Below are 27,639 nucleotides of genomic sequence, written 5' to 3' on the forward strand. Positions count from 1 at the left end.
TTATATGACCTTTAATTCCTAAAGTCCCAAATTCATCTTAATACTGCTGCTGAACAAAGCAACTTTTTAATCTAATCTTGGCTTATGTTTTTCTGGGCTGAGATTTACTCACACAGCTTGAGCCATAAAAACCAAAGTGCAGAACAGATCGACCACTAAGATTGCTAGACTGAGACAGTGATTGCTGAGGTTGAGACACTGTCTTAGTGAGGGTGTCATTTCTGTGAAGAGACACCATGACCGCAGCACCTTTTATAAAAGAAAACATTTAGTTGGGGCTGGCTTACTGTTTCAGAGGGTCAGTCCATTATCATCATAGTGGAAAGCATGGCAGCCTGGCTGCAGCCTTGGTGCTGGAGAAGCTAAGTGTTCTCTTGATTCGAAGGCTGCTGGGAAGAGAGTCTGAATCACACTGGCCAGACTTGAGCATGTATATGAACCTCAAAGCCCTCACAGTGAGACACTTCCTCTAACACCTACCAGTAATGCCATTTCTCATGGGCCAAGCATATTTAAACCACCACAGAGACTGAAGCTTAATTTAAGAACAGTTGTGGAATGCTTTATATTTTATTTTGTAATACTTTACAAAATATGAAACCTTCCCTTTGGAATAGTATAGTAGGTGTTTCTCTTTTATGTAGGAGAAATTTAAAGCTCATATAAAAAATTTTAAAGTAGAGCATTTAGTACAATATTCTGACTTATTAACAATATTTTAATAGCTACATTTATTTAAAAAGAATCTATGCCTCTGTAAAAAACTTTTCATGTCATAATTTTCCTTCCCAAACTAGAGCACTAGGTGCTCAAACACTGCCTTCAGAGGTGTGCACAGAAGACTAGCTAGGCCTAAGATAGCAACAGTGAAGTAAGAATTTTATTTTATATAGGATTCTTGTCTTAGGGTTTTATTGCTATAAAAAGACACTGTGACCATGGCAAGTCTAATAAAGGAAACCATTTAATTGGGCTGGTTTACAGTTCAGAGGTTTAGTCCATTTCGTCCTGGCAGGAAGCGTGGCAGCATGCAGTTAGCATGGTGCTGGAGGAGCTGAGTGTTCTACAGACTGATCCATAGGCAATGGAAGTGACATAGCTGCTAGGCCTAGCTTGAGGTTCTAAGATCTCAGAGCCCATGCCCTGCAACTCACTTCTTCCAGCAAAGTCACATCTACTTCAGCAAGGTCACAGTAGTGCTCTGATAGTGCCAATCCCTATGAGCCTGTGGCAGCCGTTTTCTTTCAAGCCACTACAATCCTATTTTAATTAGACACTAATAAGCACTTATGTCACTTTGTTTTTACATATTATCATCTTAAAATAATAATGGACCACTAAAATACAGAACAGTGCAGTGGTTTTAAAAACAGTCTCTCCAAGACTCCTTACTACAGCTTTGGTTCTTTCAGTACAAAAACACAAGCAATTTTGTAAGTGAATACTCAATGTGACCTTGCCTTCTTTACGCATGGACAGTTTTTACTTTTTTTAACAGATTTGATTTTTCAGTTTATTAAAAAGTAGAGAAGCTACTATTAGACAAGTTAATGTTCCAGTCTTAGAACATATATAGAATGGTTTTGTACTACTATTGGAGGTTGCTTTTCATGTCTTACATTGGTGACAAAGGTACTCGTCACCCTCAGGAAGTATAGCCTCCCCTGGGCTGGTGCATATAATGTTTAAGACTAGATAATGTTTTTGTCCTTTCTCCTATATAAAACTATGCATTTGGCTTTACTTTCTTTTTCTTTAATCTTACCTGAATATACGATTCTATAGCATTGTTCACATGATTTGTATATTCATTTTCATTATTTTTTGGTGCTAGGAGGTAGGAAGATAGGGTCCATGCTAGGTAAGTGCTATACCACTGTTTCTGATGTAATCTCTTATAATTTAAATATTTTCGTTTTTAAGTTTAATTTTTGTTTTTTTTTCCATTCAGGTTAAAGAATTTGCCTTTTAGCTTTACAAAGCTACAACAATTGACTGCTATGTGGCTGTCAGATAATCAGGTGGGCATTCTGACCTACTAAATTTGGCTAGAATTCCAATTGTATATTTTTTTCACATACATAATATATAGTTTTCATATATATAGCAACATATATTGTATTCCAAGAATATATAATGATACTCTTTAGTTTTTATAGAACCACTTAACAGTTATACCTTGGTTCATATGTAAAAATATATTTATCTAACTATATTTAGAAACACTTCACACATAGATATATAAGTAATACATTTTATTATATTTTAGCAAGTTTCCAAACCCACAAAACTACAAAGATGAGGAAGTCCTACTCCACTCTACCTAACTTTGTGTTGTGACTTCTTGCCTTTGTCACTTCGTTTTGAGTGCACGTAAAATCAATTCTCAGCAATTTTGAGTGATAAAGTTTTTCGGATTGAAATTACCATAGTCTACAGTAGAGCTCTTGAAGTTACTCTATCAGTTTTGTGTGCTTGAACCAGCATGTCCCAATACACTCCTCACGCATGTCCCTGTTAGAACGTTTGATTCTCTTTCTGTGAGTTTTCCTCTTTCAATGACATCATGTGATAGTTAACTTTCTGTGTCACAAGATACCTTTTCTTTTAAGGGTCACTTGTATATCATTATGTATATATGTTACACTGTCTTTAGCCACTCATTCATTAATGGACACTTACGTTGATTTCTATTTTCTTAAAAGATTTTTTTACTTTGTTTGTTTTACGTGTTTTGAATGAATGTATGTATGTGTGACTGGTACCTGAGAAGCTCAGAAGAGAACATAGGATTCCCTAGAACTGGAGTTATAGTTACAGGTGCTTATAAGCTGTCATGTGGGATCTGGGAACCAAACCCAGCTTACCAAACTGTAAGAGCTGTTGACCTCTGAGCTGTCTTTACAGCCCCATTAGACTGGTTTCTCATCTTTACTATTAAGAATAATATTGCAGATTTGTAGTGTTGTAATTAAGCAAAAATCTGTAATAGTACTGGAAAAAGGAAATAATATTTTTATGATTAATTTTGAGACAGTCCTAAAGATCAAAGTTGGAGTGATATTAGTTTGCTTAGTTTTGTAATACAATACTTTATTTTACTTGGTGTTTTGAGATGGGGGGTGGGGTGGTCTCTGTACGGCTTTGACTTACCTGCCATTTGTTTATATAGACCAGGCTAGTCATGAATTCATAGAGATCCTCCTACCTCTGCCCCCGGCCCCGCCCCTCGACCTCTTTGCCTAAGCCTCCTGCATGCTGGGATTGAAGGTGTATGCCATCACAACTGGTCTGTGAATAGAACTGCCAACCTAGGTGTAAGAGAAGGACATCACAGGAAGGATATCTTGGTTATTGAGAAGACAGGGATTAAAGTGAAATGTTACCACATAGTAGAGAGCAAATGAAAGAGAATTGAAAGATGAAAACTGAGCAGTTGTGGTGAGATGATGACTAGCAAGCAAGGTGAGAATGATGGATTTGGAGAGTTGCCTGTTGTCCTCACCTGCTTCTGTGCTTACTTGATGACTCGGAAGACTGCTTTTCAGGCCTGACTCTTCTCTCAGTGGCTTACAGAATGACAGCCCTTTGGTTTATTTTCTGTAAACTATCCTTCAAATTACTTTCTACATCACCATTATTTCTAGCAATATCTTTAGCCTAGTACCTATGTCTGAATCATACATATAGCCCAGTATCTATCCAATATTGATACCTAGATATCTCAGATTCAGCTCCCCCTAAACAGCATACCATTTTTCTGCCCCAAATGTTTTCTAAGATCCTTAGCTCACTGAGAAATGTTTTATGGAGTCAGACACAGGAGTGCAGTCTTTACTACCATTACTGTACAACAGTCCAGTTTATCACCGAGTTCTCAGGAGTATTGAATAATACCTTGTGTGTCATTTCATGTAGACCTTCCCTATTCAGTGCAGAACCCAGGAGTATCATATGTGGTTAATCCAAAGTCAGATGCCATATATTTAACTATAGTCTAAATTTTTGCCCTGGAGTGATCAGAAAAATGTGAAATTTGCATTTATAATTTTTATTTTGTATTCTATGCTGAAAAATGTAATGTTTTTAATAAGGTAAAACTGAGTACATTATTGAAATTATTTTTCTTTTGAGCTCTTCCTGCCCCCACTTTTTTTTTTAAACTTACTATGTAGCCCAGGCTACCCTTGAACTCAAAATCCTCTTGTCTTGGTATGTGGAATGCTCAGATTACAGGCGTATGCTGTCTTGCCAGCTTCCCCCCTACCCCCAGTAGGACTCAAACCCAGAGCCTCCTCTATACTAACCAAGTACTAGATCATCTTTTTGCCTTTTTTAAAAAAAGTATAGCTACTGGATAATTACAAAATGGACAGTGCTGACTCAGATAGTGACATAACCTTGTCCCCATCTCTGCCCCCTGTGTTACTGCTTTCCCCTCCTAGCCCCTTGTCACCCTGATACTGTAACTCACACGGTCTCTCAGTCTTATCCTTGCACTGACCTCCTTACGTTATGTGGGTGGTTTTCTGAGTATCATAGGCTCAAGCTCTCGGTCATGCTGTAGGTATTTCTTTACTCCTTACACATTCATTCTTTCTACCAAATGCGTTTTCTTTGAGAACATTCTTTGCTGTACCTACCTTACTTTCTCTCCTTACCTCTTAGAAATGCTGTCCTGTTTGTCAAAGTAGTAAGTGAATGCCAGTCTTCTGTGCTCTCTAGTACCTTACACCTTGTTAGCCTCTGACTACATCTTTTGTAATAGCCAGCTTTGTCAGGTGTATCATCCCTCTTGTATACTGCAAACTCAAGAAATCAGTGTAGATACTTGTTTTGCTGCCTTCTGTGTCTAGTGCTTAGTGCTTTAAAGTGCTGTTAGTAAGTATTTGGTGAATGAGTGATTTTTAGATTTAGGGCAAGAATACTGATGACCTAAATGTTAGGGCAAGAGAACTGAGTGAATATCTGAGATTAAATGAGATTACAGGTCAATAGTTAGGCATTCACGGAACTAGAAAAGCTTGATTAAATTATTTTCTCTGTCTATGTACTTCATAAGTAATAACAGTGATAAATTTTATGCGGTTTAATTCATATGCCGTTCAGCTCACCCATTTTTATTTTTTTTATTTTTTTTTACTTTTTTTTTAATTGGATGTTTTATTTACATTTCATATGTTATCCCCTTACCCCATCCCCCACCCCACCCAGGAACCCCCTATCCCCTCACCCCTCCTGCTTTTCTACGGATGTACCCCTACCTACCCCCCCCACTCCCACCTCCCCACCCTCAAATTCCCACCCACTGGGGCGTCCGGCCTTCATGAGACCAAGGATCTCTTCTCCCACCTATGCTCGACAGGGCTTTCCACCCTTGCATATACAGCTGAAGCCATGGATCCCTCCCTAAGTGCTCCCAGGCTGTTGGTTTAGACCCTGGGAGCTCTGGTTGGTTGGTATTGCTGCTCTCCTCATGGGGCTGCAAACCCCCTCAGCTCCAACAGTCTTCTCTCTAACTCCTCCATTGGGAACCCCATGATCAATTCAATGGCTAGCTGTGAGCATCTGCCTCTGAATAATATGTCAGACTCTTGCAGACCTCTAAGGAGATATCTATATCAGGCTCTTGTCAGCATGCACTTCCTGATTTCCACATCAGGTGACTGCACATGGGATGGATACCCAGGTGGAATGGTCTCCAGATGGCCCCTCCTTCAGTTTCTGTCCCTCACTTTGTCTCCATATTTGCTCCCTTGAGTATTTTGTTGCTTCTTTTAAGGACAGAAGCACCCCCACTTGATCTTCCTTCTTCATGAGCTTCATGTGGCCTGTGAGTTGAATCTTGGGTATTTCAAGGTTCTGGACTAATATCCAATCATCAGTGAGTGAATACCATGTATGTTCTTTTGTGATTGACTTACCTCACTCAGGATGATATTTTCTAGTTCCATCCATTTACACCTAGGAATTTCTCAAATTCATTGTTTTTAATAGTTGAGTAATACTCCACTATTGGAGTTGTGTAAATGTACCACATTTTTTTATCCATTCCTCAGTTGAAGGACATCTGGGTTCTTTCCAGCTTCTGGCTATTATAAATAAGGTTGCTGTGAACATAGTGGAGCATATGTCCTTGTTATATGTTGGAGCATCTTCTGGGTATATGCCCAGGAGTGGTATAGCTGGATCCTCAGGTAAAGCTATGTCAATTTTCTGAGGAGCCGCCAGACTGATTTCCAAAGTGGTTGCACCATCTTGCAGTCCCACCAACAAAGGAGGAGTGTTCCTCTTTCTCCACACCCTCACCAGCATCTACTATCACCTGACTTTTTAATCTTAGCCATTCTGACTGGTGTGAGATGGAACCTCAGGGTTGTTTTGATTTGCATTTCCCTGATGACTAAGGATACTGAACATTTCTTTAGATGCTTCTCGGCCATTTGAGTTTCCTCAGTTGAGAATTCTTTGTTACAGCTTACCCATTTTTAAGTGTGTTGGTTTGGTATGTGCAGTGGGTCATGTAATAAAAGAATAATAGCAAAATACTTTCAGGGAAATTTTTTTAATGCACTAGATAATTTAGATAATGCTTTTCTTCTTTGCACACTAAGAAACTACTGGGCCAAAGTCTGACTGTGTTATTTGTACTTTGTATCAGCTGAACTATTACCTGTGACTGTGGAAGTAATTGGTGTAAGAAGGTGGGAATGCAGACTGACTGACATGCTTAGGATGATAGATTTTAGATATTTTAAATTTTCTTTTAATAATCACTATTAATGAGATAAGAATCAAAGTCTAAATGTAAACTTTATTAGTGTTTCATGCATTGCTTACCTACATATCCTCAAAATAATTTTATGTAACATTTAAAAATTAATTTTCTGAGTTTTTATCATACTGTCCCTTGAAGTCAAATATGTTCTTTTCACTTGTGACAATTATGTCTGTGCTCAGTGTTTTCAAATTTTTGTAATATTTTAAAATTTTTAATTAAGCAAGCTTCTCCTAGATGATAAGTATTAAGGCGTGGAAGGTATTGATGGGACTAAGAAAGAGATTGCATTTAAGAACCAGATGATGATGGTATGCAGGACTGCAAGTTTATATTGAATGTAGTCTAGGATGGGCCCAAAGCACTGTAAACACTGTCACCACGGTTGTGCTTGTCGGAAACAAAGCATGAAAGAAAAGTCGACCTGGATTTGAGATTTCAAGAAAGCAGGTCTTTAGGAAAGAGTACGGCTACCAGTTCATTATTTGAGGAAATTAAGTAAAATGATCAGAATTTGAAAATATAGAACAGTTTATTTTTTAACAAGATGGAGGCCACAACATTTTAAAATATTTGGGAGTAAGAGTTGAGGATGAAATCATGTTTTTACAAGAGTTTGTCCAAAGGGTGGCTGATAAGGAAATAGAAGACTGGGTAGTTCCTATCTACATGGAATCACTTAAGGCTGTTACTGGTAGAATTTTAGGTGTGCATATTTAAAGTAGGAATTGACACTATTTGTTAGCCATTAGAAGAAAGATACTAAGAACAAAGTCTAAAATACCTGATACCTCCAACAAGTGTCTTGTTGGTACTGTTGATGGAGAGTAAGAGAGAAGCAGTTTTCAACTTGCTGTCTATTTAGTGACTGACTGAAATACATGTTTTGATAACTAGTTTAAGCCTTGTAAATATTTTTTCCGTTAAAAGTATTTTTGCGAAAGGAAATACTGAGACAGAAAATAATATGGAAAATGTATTTTATATCTCTATTAGTAAAATTACTGTATAATAAAGAATTCATAGGTCATAGATAGTCTTTGTTTATTGATATCTTTTTTCTGTGATAATTAGGATATATTCAATTTGTCTTTTACTACTATTTTAAGTTGCATTTTTTTAGATTTCTCTGTGATTTCAATGAGTGTTCATATTACATATATACACAACTTTGTTTTTTTTAGCTTGTACCTTGACACTTTATAAAATTGGTGATGGTTAATTATGAGGATTTTTAGATATGTATTTTTGTAGGTTTTTAAAAAACTAACCATTTATTTTTTTTTCCCTAGTCCAAACCTCTGATACCTCTTCAAAAAGAAACTGATTCAGAGACTCAGAAAACGGTGCTTACTAATTACATGTTCCCTCAGCAACCAAGGACTGAAGATGGTAGGAATTGAAAATTACTTTCTCCCCTTCTCCTTAGCTAAGTACCAAGAGAATTCTTAGCTCCAAAACTTTTTATTATTTCATTGAGGGTTTGGAAAACTGATCAGAAAGTTTTCAGTGAATAATTAGATAAGTAACATCTCTGAATTGAACTTAGAGGTATGTTTTCTTTAAGTTACATTGATAATGTTATTAATTGTAGCTTTCTTTATTTCACATAGTATTTAACTAAATATTAGGAATGCTTGTTAACATTGTGTGATTAGAAATTTATACTAAAGTATATAATGCCCTTAAAACCTACACACTAGATAAAGGTCATCTGTGAATCTCTAGTCTTTGACTATATGTCACTGCTCAGTTACTTCCTGAGTTTTGCCCAGCAAGAGAGAATATATTATTTCATACTGGCCACAAGTGTGTACTTGTGGATTAGTGTGTGAAGACAGAGGATCAAATTATTTCTAATATAGCTAATCTATATCAGAAGAGATCATCAGATCCCATTATAGATTGTTGTGAGCCAGAACTTCTAGAAGAGCATCCAGTCCTCTTAACCACTGAACAATCTCTCCAGCCTCATACATTCATATGTTGTTCTGTCTGTATGTATAACATTTTTAAAATTATACTCAAAATGTCTTGTATGTATGTATATATGTATCTTTCTTTCTTTAAGATAGTGAAAATAGCTATGGTCTGAAGTTAATAGAAATTAACTCAATATATAAAGTTCAAGAAAAGTGTAATTCATTAACACATATTCCGGGGGACAGGGGGCTAGAAAGATGGATCAGTGGTTAAGAGCATTTTCTATTGTTCCAGTGGATCCAGATTCTGTCCTCAGCATCCACTTGGCAGCTTACAGCTGTTGGTAACTCCAAAAGGTGATTAATCCATCTTCTGGACATTGTGGGCCCCAGGCATGTATATAATACACAGACATACATATAGTAAAACATACATACACATAAATGAAAGTAAACTATGCAAGTTAGGTGGCTAAGGTTCTATTCCCTCTTCTTTAAATAACTTTAGCAGTTCCATTTGAACCAGCCAGTTACATGCTGTCTATGACTACTTCTAGCCTATTCTTAAGTGCTAGCAACAGAAATATTTTATTATATGGCCCTGTACTGAAATAGTATGTTATTCTGTGAATAGAACATTAAAATGTTATATTTGTGAACTAAGAAGTCATTTCATTTCTTACAAATACTAACATTCTTTACTACCAAAAGGATAATTATTTGATCATATTATATATTGATATTATTTATAGTACTCTCACAGGTTCTTACTGTATCAGCCAGGCTTTTGCATTGTTATGACTAAAGAATCAGGAGAAACAAAGGAAGAAAGGTTTGTCTTAGTTCATAGTTTCAGAGGTCTCATTTCATCTTGAGACAGACAGAAATAGAAGTGCATGTGAAGGCATCACAGAAGCAGAAGTGGTGGCTGGGGACATGGTATTACCTTTAGAGGCATGCTTTTTCTGCACAGCCCAGCTCCTAACATTTCAGACTCCAAAGTAGTACCACTTAGGAACCAACTATTCAAATGTGAGCCTATGGGAGACAGTAGTGTTGTCAAGAGGATGATGAGTTTCCTTTGAATGTCAAAGAAATATTTTTCTTTCTTTATTACTTGTAAGAACCAATGACTCAGATGGTAAATGACACTGTTCAGTTGTAGTTTCACACCAGCTTGAGAGAAACACACTTGGTTTACATTGAGCTTACTCTGGTTCTGCCAACCCATGTAACAGGTCCTAATGGAGCTAAGTAAAGCCCCTTTCCTTTTATACTCCAAAAGTAGATAATGGGGAGGAAATGTGAGAGTAGGAATGAGAGTTTCAGTCTAGATGGAGGAATTGATCTTTTGGAGAAAGGGTTTTTTCATTTTCCAGTCCTGGCTGACCTAGAGTTCCTCAAACTCGCAGTGAATCAACTGCAACTATTTCCTGACTGCTGGGGGTTAAAGCTGTGTACCACCATTCCTGTCCTAGTGGAGTTAGTTTTAAACAGGGAGAAGGAAATAAATTCCTAATTATTTTCCAAGTTACCTATTTTATATAGGTACATGTTATACATGTAATATAGGTAGTGTGGAAAATAGTATGATGTGGGAATATTAGTCTGGAATGCCTCTCTGGGAATTTGCATTATATTTTCCCTCCATAGTGACATGAAGGTAAAACAGTGAGATGGAAGAAATTTGCTTCAGGTATTGGAGAAAGGGCATTTGAAGGCAGTGGTAATGACTACTGTATCTTGAAATGGAAGCTTCATTAAAGAAGGAAGTAAAACCTAGAGTGACTTTGCAGGTTAGAAAAGAAAGATGGCTAAAACTCTGAGCAGTTACCAACAATCAGGGGTGTGACTTCATATTTAAAAGGAGGATTCAGAGGCAAAGAGGGGTGTGTGTGTGTGTGTGTGTGTGTGTATTAAATTACTACCAAACCTAAGTGAGTTACTTATATGAATACTAGAAATAGAGTATTGAAAACTGCCTGGTTCTAGTTACCTTCTGGGCCAAGGTTTCCTGTAGTCCTAGTTGACCTCCAACTCACTGTGTATGTGAGGATGAACTTGAACATCTGATGTCACACCTTGGACTCCATATTGCTGTGATTGCAGGCATAGCGCCCCTCTGCCTGGCTTATGCGTTCATTTAGTGTTAGCAGTTGAACTCAGGGAGGCACTGTACCAACTGAAATACATCTCTTACCTTTCTAAGGACTCCACAGAGAAATATCAACAGTGAACCATAGTCCACATTTGTTTGAACAGAAACAGTCCAGTAAGTAAATACTAAGCAACTCACAAAGTAATTAGAATAAAAATTTGAGCTTAGTCATGAAAACAAAAACATATTTATAATCCCAACATTCAAGAAAAAGTCAAGCAGAGGATTGCACATTAGAGAGGCAGCATGAACTATATCATGAAACCCTGTTTTGAAAACTAGTGTGTTGTCCTGGAGAGATGGCTAAGCCTAATAACTCTCTTGTGGAAGTCCTGAGTTCAATTTCCAGCAACCACACGGTAGCTCACGATCATCTGTCATGGCTTCTAATACCCTTTTCTGGCATGCAGGTGTACATGCAGATAGAGCACTCATAATGTAGGATATATAAATAACAAATCCTTAAAAACAGAAAAAGTCAAAACCAAACCAAACAAACAAGCACAACAAACCACCAACCAGCACACAGTGGTCTGGGTTTGTAATTCAGTTGTAGAGTCTTTAGCATTCCGGAAGCCCTGTGTTACATTCTCAGCACTTAGAAGTGAAGGTGGGAGGATCAGAAATTCGAGGTTGTCCTTAGCTGCGTAGGGAACTGGATGTCCTCTCTTTAAACAAAACACACAACAAGAAATAAAACTATACACACAAAGTATCAGACCTGTTGTTCCTTTTTGTTTTATGGCATTTTTAGTCTGGACATGGCAATTTACACAGGGAAAGAAAACTCAAACAAGGATCTGATATAAGTCATATTTCCACACATACTCACATTTTCCAAGTTTGTATGTTTTAGGAACTTAAGAGTTTGTGTGTGTGTATGTATGTGTATGGCATATTGAAACATTTGCCCTCACTTTCCCATTCCATAATTTCTTTTATTTTGAGTAAGAGTTGTCGGTTTGTAATATTTTGTATTGTATAATTTCATAGAGTGGTATATATTAGTTGAATGAGTTACTTTAAGCCATTCTAGAAAACTATAGAAGTCTTTGAAGTTTAGTATTATATAATTGGATATTATATATTATATATTATATTGTATTGTATTATATTATATTATATTATATTATATTATATTATATTATATTATATTATATTATATATCTGATTGGATAAAGAATGAGTTTACATTAAATATAAAGCTTCCTTACATTTTTATGTAGAATATGTATTTGTGTAATCTATATTGTGTATAATCGCTACCAAAGTAATTCATTTTATTTTATAACAAAATAGCTCATTCTACCACTGAACTCTTTTTATCCCTCCATAATGTTGAGCTATTTATTAATGCTAAACAGAATTCTAAAATAGAATAAATGAAAAACCGAATTTTAGAATTGGAAGATATAGTAGCCTTACTGTCTTCAATTTTTAGGGTCCTACACAAAACCTATGTATTTGCAGTGTTTAAATTGGCAACTTCATGAATCCTCCTAGGAACAAAAACCAAATCAGCTTCTAAGAAATAAAAGTTACACTGGCCATGGTGAAGAAATCTTAAAGCCAAAGCCTGTTTCTTACCTGGAATTTGTTGCTATTGTTCTGGACCAGTTTTAACTGCCATAGACTTGTTTTCATTTGTTTGTTTCTGAGTTTTATTTATTTGTTTTTTGTTTTCTAAGGCAGAGTTTCTCTTTGTAGACCAGTCTGGCCTCGAACTTATAAATATCCACCTGCCTCTGCCTTCTGAGTGCTGAAATTAAAGGCATGCATTATCACCTCCCCTTAGACTTGTTTTTATTAATGATTATGAATAATAGTTTTCTGTGATTATTGTAAAATATAGTAGCTTTTATTTTACTTTCCTCTAGTTATGTTCATATCAGATAATGAAAGTTTTAATCCTGCATTGTGGGAAGAACAGAGAAAACAACGGGCTCAAGTGGCATTTGAATGTGATGAAGACAAAGATGAAAGAGAGGCACCTCCCAGGGTGAGTCTGTTAGCTTTTATTTCAAATGTGTTGACTAATGTTGGCACTGTATACCTATGTTATGCTATTCGTGGTTACAGAGAAGTATTGGATTCACTCCCTACCCTAAAAGCACTTACTAATCCAAATTATTTCACTACAAAAAAATTTGAGGTCAATATAAATCTGCCATTACAAGGTATATTTCAGGGAGAGAGAAAGCTCGCTAGTGGAGCTCTTGTCTGTCATGTAAAGGCCAGAGTTTGATACCTAGCACTGGGAAAAAGAAAGAGAAAAATAAACAAAACAACCTAATTTGAAGTGTGTGTGTGTGTGTATGTGTGTGTGTACATATATATACACACACAAGAAAAAAACCTGAATTTTTTCAAAACTCATCATCTGTCTTCACAGTTCAGATGGATTATACATTAAGTTCTGAGACTGATGTTAGAAATACTAGTATTTCATCTTTCTCTTATTTCTCTAGGAGGGAAACTTAAAGAGATATCCAACACCGTACCCAGATGAGCTTAAGAATATGGTCAAGACTGTTCAAACCATTGTCCATAGATTAAAAGATGAAGAGACTAATGAAGAGTCGGGGAGAGATTTGAAACAACATGAAGATCAGCAAGTTGTAAATCAAGATAAGGGTGTGAAGGTTAGAAAACTCAGTTCCAAGTCATGATCTAAAGTGTTTGCTGCAGTTCCTCAAGTTTTTGAGATCATTGATATGATGATCTTAATTATATACTATTTTGTAGTTTTGTTTTCAGAAGCCTAAATCGTGAACTTTTTGAATTCCCCATTGCTTATCTTATATCAAGATAATATCGAGATAGCTGTTAAAAAATCATTGCCAATCGGAAAAACATTAAAGAAAAATAAAGACTATAAAAAAAAATCATTTCCTGCTGGGACGTGGTGGCTAGTGCCTCTAATCCCAGCAGAGGCAGAGGCAGGCAGATCTCTGAATTTGAGGCCAGCCTGATTAACAGAGCATATCCCAGAAGAGTCAGGATGACACAGAGAAACCTTGTCTCAAAAAAAACAAAAAAACAAAAAACAAAAAGACTCCAAGGCTTGGAACTATAATATTTTTTGGGTGATGGCATATGGCTTTAATCCTAGCACTCAGGAAGCAGAGGCTGTTGGATCTCTTGAGTTCAAAGGCAGCCTGGTCTGCAAAGCGAGTTCCAGGACAGCCAGGACTACAGAGAAACCTTGTCTTAAAAAAAAAAACAAAAAAAACAAAAAAACAAAACTGACAAATAATAAGATACGATTATCAGAAAGTTATTCTGCAAATATTCTTTCCCACCTATTTTAATGATACTGATCTGCTTTATTTCAATTTTTAATTAATTGATATTATAGACATTTGATACTTCCTTGGACTGTTTCAAAAGCATTCACAAAATTTTTAAGCTATGCATTTCTTTAGTGAACTCTTCTTAGTGCTCCCTACCCTCAAACAAAAGTTGTGTCATGCCATTAGAGCCACTGTACATTCCACAGTAGGCAAAATTGGTTTATCATCTTTCCTTGTCAGTAAGCCGAACTAACTGACTCACTCACACCAGCCTTCCAGTCTTCTCGTAGGAAAGTAACTTTTGCAAATGATGTACTTGAATATAATCATGTCTTTCTATCTGTAAATCTAATTTACATGTTCATAGTTTTAGTATTAATTTAGAATTGGAAGTTGATACATTTTATGTAATATTTAATACAAGAATAGACATAAAACTTACATGAGATCTTTGTCTTTTATGTAGACTTCAGAAAGTACTACAACAAAAAGCAAACTTGATGAAAGAGAAAAGTACATGAATTCTATACAGAAAGCAAGTGAGCCTGAAGCTGAGACCAATGCTGGAAATTTACCAGTGACTGCAAATATGAAATTGTCTGGGAACCTGAAGCATATTGTTAACCATGATGATGTTTTTGAGGTATTAACTTCATTTTGACATATTCATGAGAGTTTTCTATGTAGAATTTCATTGCTGTAAACAACAGAAGCCTAACAGTATGACTGCAGAAAATACTAACATATTTTTATTGAGGTATCCTTGAGAAATATCAGATTGCCAAAATATCACTCATCACTTGAAATTTAATTTTTTTTTTACTTTTTGTAAGTAAATGACTAGTAGATAAATTAGATTATGATGTGTTATATAAAGTGAATAATTAAAGTTGCTTTTATATTTTTATTTTTTGCAGCTAATGGGGATCCACTTCAGTTCATTATATATAATAGGCTAATGTTCTATCTTTTGCATCCTCAGACCTTGCTTTTATTTCTGTAACACCAAATTAAAATTGAAGATGTAGATCAGTGGTACAGTATTGTCCCAGCTTGTATAAGACCCTGGATTCTATCCCCAGCACTGTGGAAAAAAAGAGGGGAGAGGGTACAAAGGAAAGTGCCTATTATGTTATGGGTATACCCAATCATTTAACTTATGTAAACATTCATCATTGAATGTTACCCTTGTTCAGTGTCTGAGAACCTAGATATAATTTCTACTATTGAATAAATAAAAGTTGTAGGCTTTCTTTTTAAGAGAGAAGACCTTTTTAAAAAGAGATAGCTCAAACTCTACAGTTTACTGATTCAAAGTATATAATTCAGTGGCTTAAACAATTCACAAAGTTGTAAAACCATCACCACAGTTACTTGTAGAATATTTTTATAGCCACAAAAAGAAAAAGAAATGTCATTTTTGACAGAAAGCAAGTGAGCCTGAAGTTGAGACCAATGCTGGAAGTTTACCAGTGACTGCAATGACTTTTTGTCCCTCATAAGGCTTTGCATCCCCCTCCACTCTAAGCAGTTAGTATGTATTTTGCCTGTATAGATTTCCCTATTACTGGTTTAATAATACTGGTCTTTTAATAATTACTGGTTTAATGCTGGTCTTTTATCGTTTCCTTCACTTGGCATATTCTCTTGAAGTTCATACTGTGGTATCTCTCAGTGCTTCATCTTATTTCTATGGTGTCTGTATAGTATTCTATTGAATGTATATCTCAGGTGTAAGTGAGACTGCTAAACATACACAGACCTCTCAACTTTTTGAGACTAGCTCTCTGTAGCCCAGATGGTCTGGAGCTCTCTGTGGAGCCCAAGCTAGTATAACTTGTGTTATTCCTCCTGTCTTAGCTTCTTGCATGCTAGCTATATAGGTCTGAGCTATTATGTCTACCTGGAACTTCATGGTGGCTCTGGTTCTCTCTTAACTCCAGTTCCAGAGGCTCAGCATCCTCTTTACCTCCATGGATATTACATACACACAGTACACAATCATATATTCAACCAAAACATTCATCCACAAGAAATAAAAATAAATCTATAAAGATATGAATAGAGATTGCAAACTATTTTATTAAAATAGTATTTTTGTGCACCAAGAAATAGAGCTACCATGTGGGCATGCTGGAAAACAAACCTTTGTCCTCTACAAGACAACAAGTGCTCTTAATTGCTGAGTGAGCTCTCCACTCTTCATATCCTTATTATGGCACTTACAAACACATAGAAGTCCTTAGTACTGTTTGTTTGTTTCTTTTTATGGGAGCAGGTTTTATAAAGCATTTGCTTTAGTGTCATCTTAGTATGTAAAAATGATTTAACTGGCAAGAGATCTCATTTCCTGCATGCCATATGATATTAAAATTTCTATTAATAGTTGATGACTAACAAGTCATTTTCTTTGCCGACAGTACTCAGTAGTAGGTAATCTGAAACAACTGGCATATTACAGGAAATAAACATGGAAAATTACAATTTTGTTTTCAACCTTTCTTTTTTTGTTTTGTTTTGTTTTGTTTTTTGTTTTTCGAGACAGGGTTTCTCTGTGTAGTCCTGGCTGTCCTGGAACTCACTCTGTAGACCAGGCTGGCCTCGAACTCAGTAATCCGCCTGCCTCTGCCTCCCAAGTGCTGGGATTAAAGGCGTGTGCCACCACTGCCCAGCGAATTTTGTTTTCAAAATAGGTGAAATTTTTTTAGTTCACATTAATAGTAGTCCATTGTAGAAGCCAAATATAGTTATGAGACTACTCAACAATTAGGAAAAGGCTCTGTTGAGGGACTTGATACGTTGAATTTTTCAAAAACAGGATCGTGCTTTGGTCATTTTTGTTTGCCAGTAATCTCACACTGTGGCACTTTAGTATAACTACTAATATACTTGATAAGGCTTAGCGCCAAAAGTGACACTTGAGACGTTTTAATATGTTGTTCCACTACTACTGTAGGTTTACTGCTGCACTTGAAAAAGTTCAGTCATGCAGTTTTGTCAACTATTACCATTAAAAGGCACATTTATATATGGTCTTAACAGTTTCTTTGCTTTCCCTGTGATTTTTTTTATGATATATTTATTCATTTAAAGAGTCCAAAGTTTAATTCTTGTATTTATTCCTTTTTCTTTAAACTAGGAATCTGAAGAACTTTCTTCTGATGAAGAAATGAAAATGGCAGAGATGCGACCTCCATTAATTGAAACCTCAATTAATCAGCCCAAAGTTGTAGCACTTAGTAATAATAAAAAGGGTTAGTAATAATAAAAAGATTAGATGCTAAGAGGCAGGGAGCATTAAGATCAGAACTTGCCTGAGTAAGATGTATTAACTTTGTGGGAGTAAATTTTATTGAATGTCACATTATTGAAACATTTTAAAAACAAAATTTATAGCTGCCTTTCTGAAATGTTCTCCTTATTTTTCATTTTAAAAGAAAGAGATTGGTAGGTCCTCCCTATCCCCATGCAGTTTGTTTATAAAAGCATGGACATTAAAGGGATATAATTCTAGGTTATAATTCCATTTCTATTGAGTATCTTCTAGATACATTATCCTTGTTGCTTAATTGTATCCATTTATATAGGACAATTTTGAATTGTAGTGAGGCTAATGGAGGATTTTACATATAATACGTAGCATAGTACCTGATATACACTATATACACATTATTTTATTCTTATCTATTTCAGAATGGTAGATATTAAGCACTTTTCCCCAACTTTTGCCAATCAATTTTTATGTAACAAAATATTAGACTCTTAGAAATAACATTGTAAAGAACACCTCTGTCCTCACACAACTCTTGCAACTTGTGCCTGACTAGGTTTGCATTATCTCTACCAAATGCTTATCCAGACTGTTGCTCTCATAGAGCTAATGATACTACCAAGGTGGCACTTGGTTAGCGTGGGTTTATGATGATAGTAGAAACTATTAAGTACTTTATTTAACAGTTGCTTAGGTACTAGGCAGTTGCTGAACAGTTGGTTGTCATAATAGCTCCATAAAAAGTACTTCAAAGGCTGTCTAATCATATTTTTTATAAATTAAGAAACCAAGACTCAAGTACCTTAAGGTTGGGGTTATTAAACCATTTGAGCCCTGTTTCTAAAAACAATAAACACATCTTTAATCCATATGTGGGTATGTCTGGGTACACTAGATCCTTGAGTTGGCTAGAGCTGAGATCTTTATAAAGAGCTTTTACGACTATTTTCAAATTCATTTTAAACTTGTGCTTTAGTGGGTATAAAGAGTTTTCCTTTCATTGTTCTAAACACCACCTCACACATGGAGAGATTACCACTTTATAAGCAGGTCTTTGAGGTGGAGAGACACAGAAGACCCACGCTTGGTTCCCAGAACCCACATTGGGCAGCTTGCTTTGTAACTTCAGCTCTAGGGGATACGATACCTTTGGCTTCTGGGCACCTTCAGTCAAATGCACATACACATGCAGACCCTTGAAATTTTGATTTTGTTTATATATTGATTACATTGCCCAATTTTATTATCAAGATAGGCTGAAAAAAAATTTCACATTCATATGAAATAATTTCTTGTCCAGATGAACTATAGGAAGTTGTAAACATATATTTTATTATGAGTTCTTAAAATTAAAAAGATATTCATTCACCAAAATGAATTCAAAACTGTGCAGTAAGCTAAATCAAATTTTGAGTACCCTTTATTACGTTAAGATGCTGTTACAACTTTTAAATTCTTGAGTTTTTGTATATTTTAGGATTTAATTTTCAGAGATACCTCTGATTATCTTACTTAATTTATCACCTCAGACATAGAATCAGTGCAAAAACTTTCCATAAATTCTTAGTGCATTTATCATTGTGCTTAAATACTTTTTCTTGTTTCAGATGATGCAAAGGATACAGATTCTTTATCAGATGAAGTCACACACAATAGTAATCAGAATAACAGCAACTGTTCTTCTCCATCTCGGATGTCTGATTCAGTGTCTCTTAATACTGACAGTAGTCAAGACACTTCACTCTGTTCTCCAGTGAAACAGACTCCTGTCGATAGTAACTCCAAAGTCAGGTTTGTGAACATTTGAACAAATGCATTTACTTATACAAGAAATAGAAATAATAATTCAAATAATAAATATAGGGCTAAACATAAATGGTTTCACAAATATATAAATGCCTTATGCAATAAATTTCTTTACTCCATTTTTAAAGTAATTTGAGTAGTGATTGTTAGTGTTCTGCTTAGATGGAAAGGTGTCCTGGGACTCGAAAGCCCAAAAACCACACCACTCAGAGGTGTGACAGCGTCCCAGTGGACATGGGAGCCCAGGATCCACGAAGCTCTGAGGGGAAGCCTCTTCAGCAGAGGCATTGCAGCTCCCAGGAAGGGTATCCCTGGGATACCCAGCAGCTGAGTTGAGCTCAGGAGCCTCAGCCTTGCTCCTTTTCTTTGCTTCTTCCCTTGTTTTCTTCATTGCTTCCTGGCTTCTTCCAATGAGAGTGTCACACGGGGCAGGAAATCTCGTAAGAGATTCATTGGGAGGGTCCAGGGTGTGGAGGAATGAATCCAGCATTGGCTGCCTCTGTTCCCAGGAGTGGACAGCAAGGAATTGATCAAAGGGCAGGGCTTATATAGGGGGTGGAGCTTTTCAGGGCAGATTTCCAGAATGAGGATTGGTGAGGTGAGGATTTTAAGCCCTGACTTGGGAGAGCTCAGGGATTAGTGAGGTTTTGTGGCAGTTGGCTTTGGCTAAGATGCCATTGTTGAGCTGCTTGGGGAGGCTGGAATGGAGGTGGGCAGCTCCTATAGTGGTACCTCATGCTGGCAGCAAGCGGAGAAGGTGTCACTGGTTTGTCAGATGTTGCCATTTTGACAGCTCCTGTGGCGGTATTTTCAGAGTAGGTGGTCACAGGCTGGGGAGGGAAGGATCAACCATAGCTTTGACAGCTCTTGAGGTAATGTGGCTCAGGGTCTAAAGTGATTATAAAGTTGTTTTAAAACTTTTTTCTTTTGTTGAGAAAGAAACAACAAAATACAATAGATTCTTAGTCTTTAGGTGAAATGAACAAACATACAAATGTTTCTAGGTGTCAAAACATAAACAGCTGATTTGAGGAAGTTCAGATTAAAAGAGTTGTTTTTATCCTTAGAAACCATGTTAGTAACATCTTGTTGCAGTGATAACACACCATGGCCAAAAACAACTTATGGAGGTATGGTGCACAATGGTAAAGGAGGCATGAAAGCAGGAAGCAGAGAGACCACACCTTTGTAGCTTTGCTTTATTTTTTCTTTTAGCTACTTTGTGTGGATTCTTTTCCTGTCTCTTAACAATATCTTCTCTGACTCTGCTTCTCTTGTCTTAACTGTCACCAACTGTCTTCTCTGACCCTACTCTTCTGCCACCTGGAACCTACTAAATCCAAATACTCTCTCAGCCTCTGCTGGGTTTTTTATATCCTCTCCTGTTCCTAGAACTCCAAGAGGCAACCAACACTGAAGGGCATAGGGTCCTTTAAAGGGTCATGCACACAAAGTAAATTATACTACACACCTCCAACCACATGCAGAAAACAGGAAGGGCAAACTGAAAGTGGAGTGAGGCTATACATTTGCAAGCCCACTCCTCGTGATGACTGTCTCCTGTAATGCTCTGGTCCCTGTCCTCACGGGCTCATGGCCATATCATAATTAAAATGCTTTTACATCAGTGTTAAAAGTACTCATGATCCTTAACAGTCTTAATACTATTCAAAAGCCAGAAGTCTCTCCCAAACTCAATACAGTCTCTTAGCTGTGACCTCCAACCAATAAAAAATTTTTTAAAAAGTATATTTCCATGATATTATGGTGTGGCATATACATTACCAATCCAAAAGGGAAGAATGAGGACATAGTGAGAGAATACTGAACCAAAACTCAGCAGAGCAAACTCCAAATCCTGTAGTTCCATGCCCAGTGTAAAATGCTTAGGTGGTTCTGCCCACCTAGCTTTGAGGCCTGTGCATACATCTCTCAGGCTGGTTTCCCTCTCTGTAGTCAGCTCTTAGCAGATGTCTCATGGCTCTGGTATCTAACAGTTTAACTTTCCTTTCATAGCATCTTCAGTCTTGCCAGACATTGCATGTCCTCAGGGCCTCTCTGAAACTGTATAGGAGGTTTCATGGCCACAGTCATGACCACCTCACTCTTCATACCATAGATGACACTGTCAACTTATACTGACAGAATGGGATGGACCCTTGATGCCTTACCCTACATTAGTAGCATCTTCTATGTGTTTAAGCAGTTGCTTTCTAGGAACAGAAATCCTCTGACGCTCTTTCATAAGTTGGAAGCTTAGCTCAGTGGAGTGTTGCCCCAGGGCACTCTTCTCATCGTTCCAGTGCAGAGCAGAACACTGCCCCTACCGGTGATATCTAGAACAATTCCTTTTTCTAGCACGTTCATTGCTATAATATTGTTTCCTAATGTTCCTATTCTCTCCAAACTGTACATTTTTCATTTCTTTTGTTTTACTTGCTGTTCTTCATTATAGACCAGTACAAAGAGTAACCAATAGTAGCTATGCCAGAGACACTCAGCATTATACTGTCTTCAGATTTCATGCACCAAAGAAATTAGTTCATTAATGTTTTTGTTTTTATACAGAGTCACTACATAGCCCTGGTTAGCCTGAACCTTGCTATGTAGAACCAGGCTGGCCTTGAACTTACAGAGATGTTCCTGCTTCAAACCGCCCATGCATAGCCACAGCTGGATACTTTTTAGTTTAGCATCAGGCAATTTTTTAGGACAGAGAAGGCAGCCAAATTCTTTGCCAACATACCAACGAATGACAGGTAGCATAGTTGCTAAGACAGTTTTTTTCTTCCCTCTGAAACGTCTTAATCAGGACCTCTCCCAGCCTCTTTACTTCCAGCTTTCTACTAGAATGACCTGGAAGCTCTGCTTGATTTTTTTAGTGTAGCCTTCAAAGGTCTTCCGAATTCCTCCAAAAGTGAACCAGGTCAGATTCTTCGCAGCAATGACCCCACTCTCTGGTGCCAGTTTCTGTCTTACATTCTTTTTGTTGCTGTGATAATATACCATGACCGAAGGTGACTTTTGGGGAAAGTTCATTTTGGCCTATGGTTCAAAGGAAGAGTTTTTATGGTGGGAGAGTCGTGGCAGCAGGCAGCTAAAAGATCACATCTCCAACCACAGCTAGAAAGTAAGTGAACAAATTGGAAATGAGGCAAGGCTATAAACTTTTAAAGCTGCTCTCTAGGAATCTTCTTTCTCCAGCAAGATCTCCATGCCCTAAAAGTTCCCCAAGATTAGCACCATTGACTAGAGACCAAGTGTTCTCATACATGAGCCTATGAGAGACATTTCTCATTCAGATCACCATAGAAATGCTGGATCATCCTAGGAAGATGCCATTAAAGGGTTCATTCAGATACTCTTATTTGGTACTATATATTTGGCCACAATTTTGTAGGAAAAACCTTTTGAGAGAAAACTATGCAAACTTAAATTCTTTTACTCTGGGTTTAGTAGAAGTTTAAAAGTAATTTTATTGTGAAGCTTCAAAGATACTTGTTTACCAGAATAAGGTCAAAATAAGGCCATGCCAGGCATGCCGTTTTGTGGATTCAGTCTGTTGACTAGAAGTCTGCTTGAGGGAAGGTTTGGGCTGCTTCTCAACCACATGCTGGTTTTACAGATACTTTAAACCCTAACTAGAGTAAATTGATCTTAAGTTGTAGACTTATTTTAAGTAAAAGTTGTTACTTGTCTTACTATAAAAAGAATACTAATTTTCTGTCTGAATATGAGTTCAACTATTATATGTTCTCTTAATCTTATGCTAAGTTTTATGCTATAGACTTAGTAAAATGCTGATTTTATAATTACATGTTAAAAAAATGCTTAATTTGTTGAATTACAAAAGTTTCTTAATGTTATTGTTAGAAACCAGTATGGTACAAATCATTCTTTCATATAACAAAGTAAGGGTTTTAAGTAAGGAGTATGGCAGTAACTTGCATGTGTTGTTTTATTAATGAACTATAATTTTTGTGTAGTATCAAGATCTATATACACTTATTCTGTACCACCAAATAGAAATAAAATAGTTTCTATAGTTTTATAATGACAGATTTATAAAATACTTGCCAAATTGTACCACAGAGTAATGTTCGGGCATAGTTTCTCTTTTGATCCCTTTATGAACTTAGGTGTTTTATACAGTTTTGTTTTAGTTTAACTTAATTATTTATGTACTTGTGAGTAATAACCACTTGTTAAGAATAGTAGCCTGAGATTAGTACAGTTAATATAAAGCTTCAGAATTACTTATAAGTGGCCCTGTCATTTACTTAATTACTTAAGTTGCGGTCTGACTCTCAGTATATTTTTCCCACCTTGAAGCATTTAAAGTTTTAGCACATTTGTGAAAAGACACAGAAGATACATCATTCTACGATTGTTCTTAGCATAGTCCTAGTAACCTATTCTATAACAAGCTGTATTGAATATATTGATGAAAATGAATCTTGATGTTATTGATGACTTTTTGCTGTTTTATTCATTTCTCTAACAATAAAAATCTCTAGTTGACAATTTTTGACTAATTTTAACTGATACTTAACACAAAATTTGTACATATAGGTGAGGTATTGTTTTGATACTTGTATATTATAATAAAGGTCATCTTCAGGGGCTCCAGCAATCCTTTTACCTATTTTAGCTATAGAACTAATAGTTACTAATGATCTTCTGTTACCAAGAAAACTTAACTTGTTGGTTTTTATTTTGTTTTTTACCTTCTCATAAAATTCTCTTTTATTTTAGGCAAGAAGATGAAAATTTTAACAGCCTTTTACAAAATGGAGTTCATTTGAACAATTCACCAGAAGAAAAATTCAAAATTAATGATAAAAAGGATTTTAAGTTACCTGAATATGATTTGAATATTGAGGAACAATTAGTTCTGATTGAAAAAGATGTTGATTCAAAAGCCACATCTGATGACTCTCACCAGTTAGACCACATCAACATGAATCTTAATAAACTTGTGACCAATAATATTTTTCAACCAGAAATAATGGAAAGATCAAAGATGCAAGATATAGTGCTTGGAACAGGCTTTTTAAGTATTCATCCTAAAAATGAGGCTGAGCACATAGAAAATGGAAATAAGTTTCCGAATTTGGAGTCCATAAATAAGGTAAATGGTCTTTCTGAGGACACTCCACAGTCTCCTGGTAGGATTGAACCACAGAATACCAGTTCTTCTGCTGACATGGGTATTTCTAAAAGCACGGAAGATCTATCTCCTCAGAGAAGTGGTCCAACTGGATCTGTTGTGAAATCTCATAGTATAACTAACATGGAGACTGGAGGGTTAAAAATCTATGACATTCTTGGTGATGATGGTCCTCAGATGCCAAGTGCAGCAGTTAAAATCGCATCTACTGTGGATGGGAAAAACATAGTCAGGAGCAAGTCTGCCACACTGCTGTATGATCAGCCCCTGCAGGTGTTCACTGCTTCTGCCTCATCTTCTGAGTTACTGTCAGGCACAAAGGCGGTTTTCAGGTTTGATTCAAATCATAACCCTGAAGAGCCAGATATAATAAGAGCTCCCACAGTACCTGGCCCACAGTCTACACCTCAACTGTATGGTCCTCCACAATATAATGTCCAATACAGTGGCAGTGGTACAGTGAAAGACACTTTGTGGCACCCTAAACAGAACCCACAAATAGATCCTGTCAGTTTTCCTCCTCAGCGCCTTCCAAGATCTGAGAGTGCAGAAAATCACAGTTATGCAAAGCATTCTGCCAATATGAATTTCTCTAACCATAACAATGTTAGAGCCAATACTGCATACCACTTACATCAGAGACTTGCCCCAGCCAGACATGGAGAAATGTGGGCTATCTCCCCAAATGACCGGCTAGTGCCAGCAGTAACTCGGACTACTATTCAGCGACAGAGTAGTGTGTCTTCAACAGCTTCTGTAAATCTTGGTGATCCCACAAGGCGTACTGAAGGAGATTATTTATCATACAGAGAGTTACATTCAATGGGAAGAACTCCAGTCATGTCAGGATCACAGAGACCTCTTTCTGCACGAGCGTACAGCATTGATGGCCCAAATACATCAAGGCCTCAGAGCGCCCGGCCCTCTATTAATGAAATACCAGAGAGAACTATGTCAGTTAGTGATTTCAATTACTCACGGACTAGTCCTTCAAAAAGACCAAATACAAGGGTTGGTTCCGAACATTCTTTATTAGATCCTCCAGGAAAAAGTAAAGTTCCTCATGACTGGCGGGAACAAGTACTTCGACACATTGAGGCCAAAAAGTTAGAAAAGGTAATTGAACATGAGTTTTTCATTCTCTTTGTGAATTTATTTTTCTTAGAAATGGTTCATCCTTTGTTTTAATCAGTGAGATAAGATACTCTGAGTTATTATATACTTACAGTCTGTTTCCCCTGTTGTTGGAAACATAGTTCTGTATTTTAACTGAAGCCAGAACAGGTGAGCTGGTTGTGCAAGCTGCTTTCGAACTCCTCAGAGTCTCCGATGTACATGCTTGTATGTCTCTTGCAGCTAGTACACACATACTAGAGACAGTGTGTATACCAACTATGTTCAGTGCTTTCTGCTCACTACCATTGATTATATAAGTATTGTAAGAAAATTCCAGTTTAGTGTATAATTACTACAATAGCAGAAAATGTATTGCCAAGTATAAATATTTCATTAAAAATAACTTTTTTTTTTCTCTCCAGTTTGTATTAAATGAACTAACACCATCACTGACACAGATGACTCTGGCATGACATTTATTCTTGACATTGCTACATTGCATTTCTAGTGTACTTGAACAAGTCAGTTAAGTGTTTTGTGGCTGTAACGCAACTGGGACATGTTGGTAAAATAACTAATGCTTGTGTTCTTCATAACCTTATTGGTAAATTGTATCTTTTAAAAGGAATTAAAGAACAAAATCCTGTAAAGCTGATGTTACTACATTGCCGCGTGTCCCAAACGTATAAAAAACACCCTTTAAGGCAGGCATGGCATCGTAAGACCTGTAACTGCAGCACTTAGGAGGCTGCAGGATTACCACCAGTTTAAAGCCAGCCTGTGCTACAAGTGAGACCTTGCTTCCCTGCCTACCCACTCTCAAATACTTTTTTATTGAGACTCAGCACGTGTAGATGCATATATATGGATTTTATTTTAAAATTATCATTTCTTTCATTTTAAATGGTGCTGAACATATCTAGTCTATTATTTTTAAATTCCTTAAATATTTTTGAGAAAAAAAATGCCTAAAATGTGATTATTACCTTCTATCCAATTGTATTAAATCTCTAACTGACATTATTAGTTTTTTAGCTAATATCTGTGAACTGTAGCTACTCCATCTTTTCTGTTTGCCGTAACTCTATAGCACACTGTTGAGGCTATGTTCATTTTGTTGGGAATTTTAAATTTTCTTAAACTGAGAGTAGGAGCATGGCTCTAATTTATAATAAACTTGTATTGTGCATGTAGAAATGGATTTTTGAAGGAAAAAGGTATTGTCAAAGAGGAGGCTATTTCAGAGACACAGGTAAGAATGAATGAATTGTTTATCAGGTTATTGAGATACAGAATGAATTCAAGAGACTTTTGAAGTAGAGTAGACATCCTTAGCATTTGTTTCTGGTTGAATATTCCGATAGTCACTGTGAATAAGGGCCAGAACTTGAAGGTTTGTGCTTTGTGTAAGTGCTGTTAAGAATTCCACTGTTATCAGATATAAAGGAAGTGTTTCTTAGCTGGAGGAAGGATTTTATGTGGTATTGTTTACACGGTGAGTAGCTGTTCTCTCACTGTTCTGTTTGACAGGAGTGTATCTGGACTTCAGTAAATATGAAGCAAGTGACACCTAGCTCATTACTAAGAGAGCTCTTCTGTTTCCTATTGCATAAAATATGACTTTAGAAATTTGATACACAATTTCTTAGAAAATATGATGGTAGTTTTGTAGTTGTGTCCTGAAAGTCAAAAACCAATTCAGTGAATTAATGAAATAGAAAACTGGTGAGAATAGAAACGGGGACACTGGATACAAATCCATAGCTGACAGGATAGCTCTGTTTCCTAAGATACATACTGCTTTCTTTGTTAAGTGGAGCTACACCCATGCCTCACAGAGTGCTAAATGACTAGTGAGTATGCTGGAGTATATATAGGCCGGCTCACTGGTTAGGAAATATTTCTAGCAAATACCAAAATAGCATTGCTGTTACTGTAGGTTTGTTGTGTTCTTTCTAGACTGTATTCTTCAGATTTTGTTTCTTTTCTCTTCCCCTCTGTTCTATAGTTGACCTAGAACCAACCCCCATTTCCAACCTCTGAAAGTGCTGGAATTACCACCATATCCAACTACCAGTCTTTAAGTGTTTAAATTACGTTTAGTGGGGTGTGTGTGTGTGTGTGT

At 36.5% G+C, this 27,639-nt stretch overlaps 1 protein-coding gene across 4 annotated transcripts in view; it reads left to right on the forward strand.

Annotated features, from left to right (window-relative positions):
* Erbin (erbb2 interacting protein) overlaps positions 1–27,639 on the forward strand; it is a 100,944-nt gene that overhangs the window by 60,995 nt on the left and 12,310 nt on the right. For all 4 annotated transcript variants that reach the window (XM_028784309.1, XM_028784315.1, XM_028784323.1 and 1 more), the window contains exons 14-21: positions 1,952–2,021; positions 8,071–8,170; positions 12,736–12,857; positions 13,327–13,500; positions 14,618–14,794; positions 17,291–17,405; positions 19,030–19,213; positions 23,984–25,514. In XM_028784309.1, coding sequence (XP_028640142.1) covers positions 1,952–2,021; positions 8,071–8,170; positions 12,736–12,857; positions 13,327–13,500; positions 14,618–14,794; positions 17,291–17,405; positions 19,030–19,213; positions 23,984–25,514 — 2,473 coding nt within the window. The remainder of the gene's footprint in view (positions 1–1,951; positions 2,022–8,070; positions 8,171–12,735; positions 12,858–13,326; positions 13,501–14,617; positions 14,795–17,290; positions 17,406–19,029; positions 19,214–23,983; positions 25,515–27,639) is intronic.

This window comes from Grammomys surdaster, unplaced genomic scaffold, assembly GCF_004785775.1.
Source record: "Grammomys surdaster isolate TR1022 unplaced genomic scaffold, NIH_TR_1.0 99, whole genome shotgun sequence".
NCBI lineage: Eukaryota > Metazoa > Chordata > Mammalia > Rodentia > Muridae > Grammomys > Grammomys surdaster.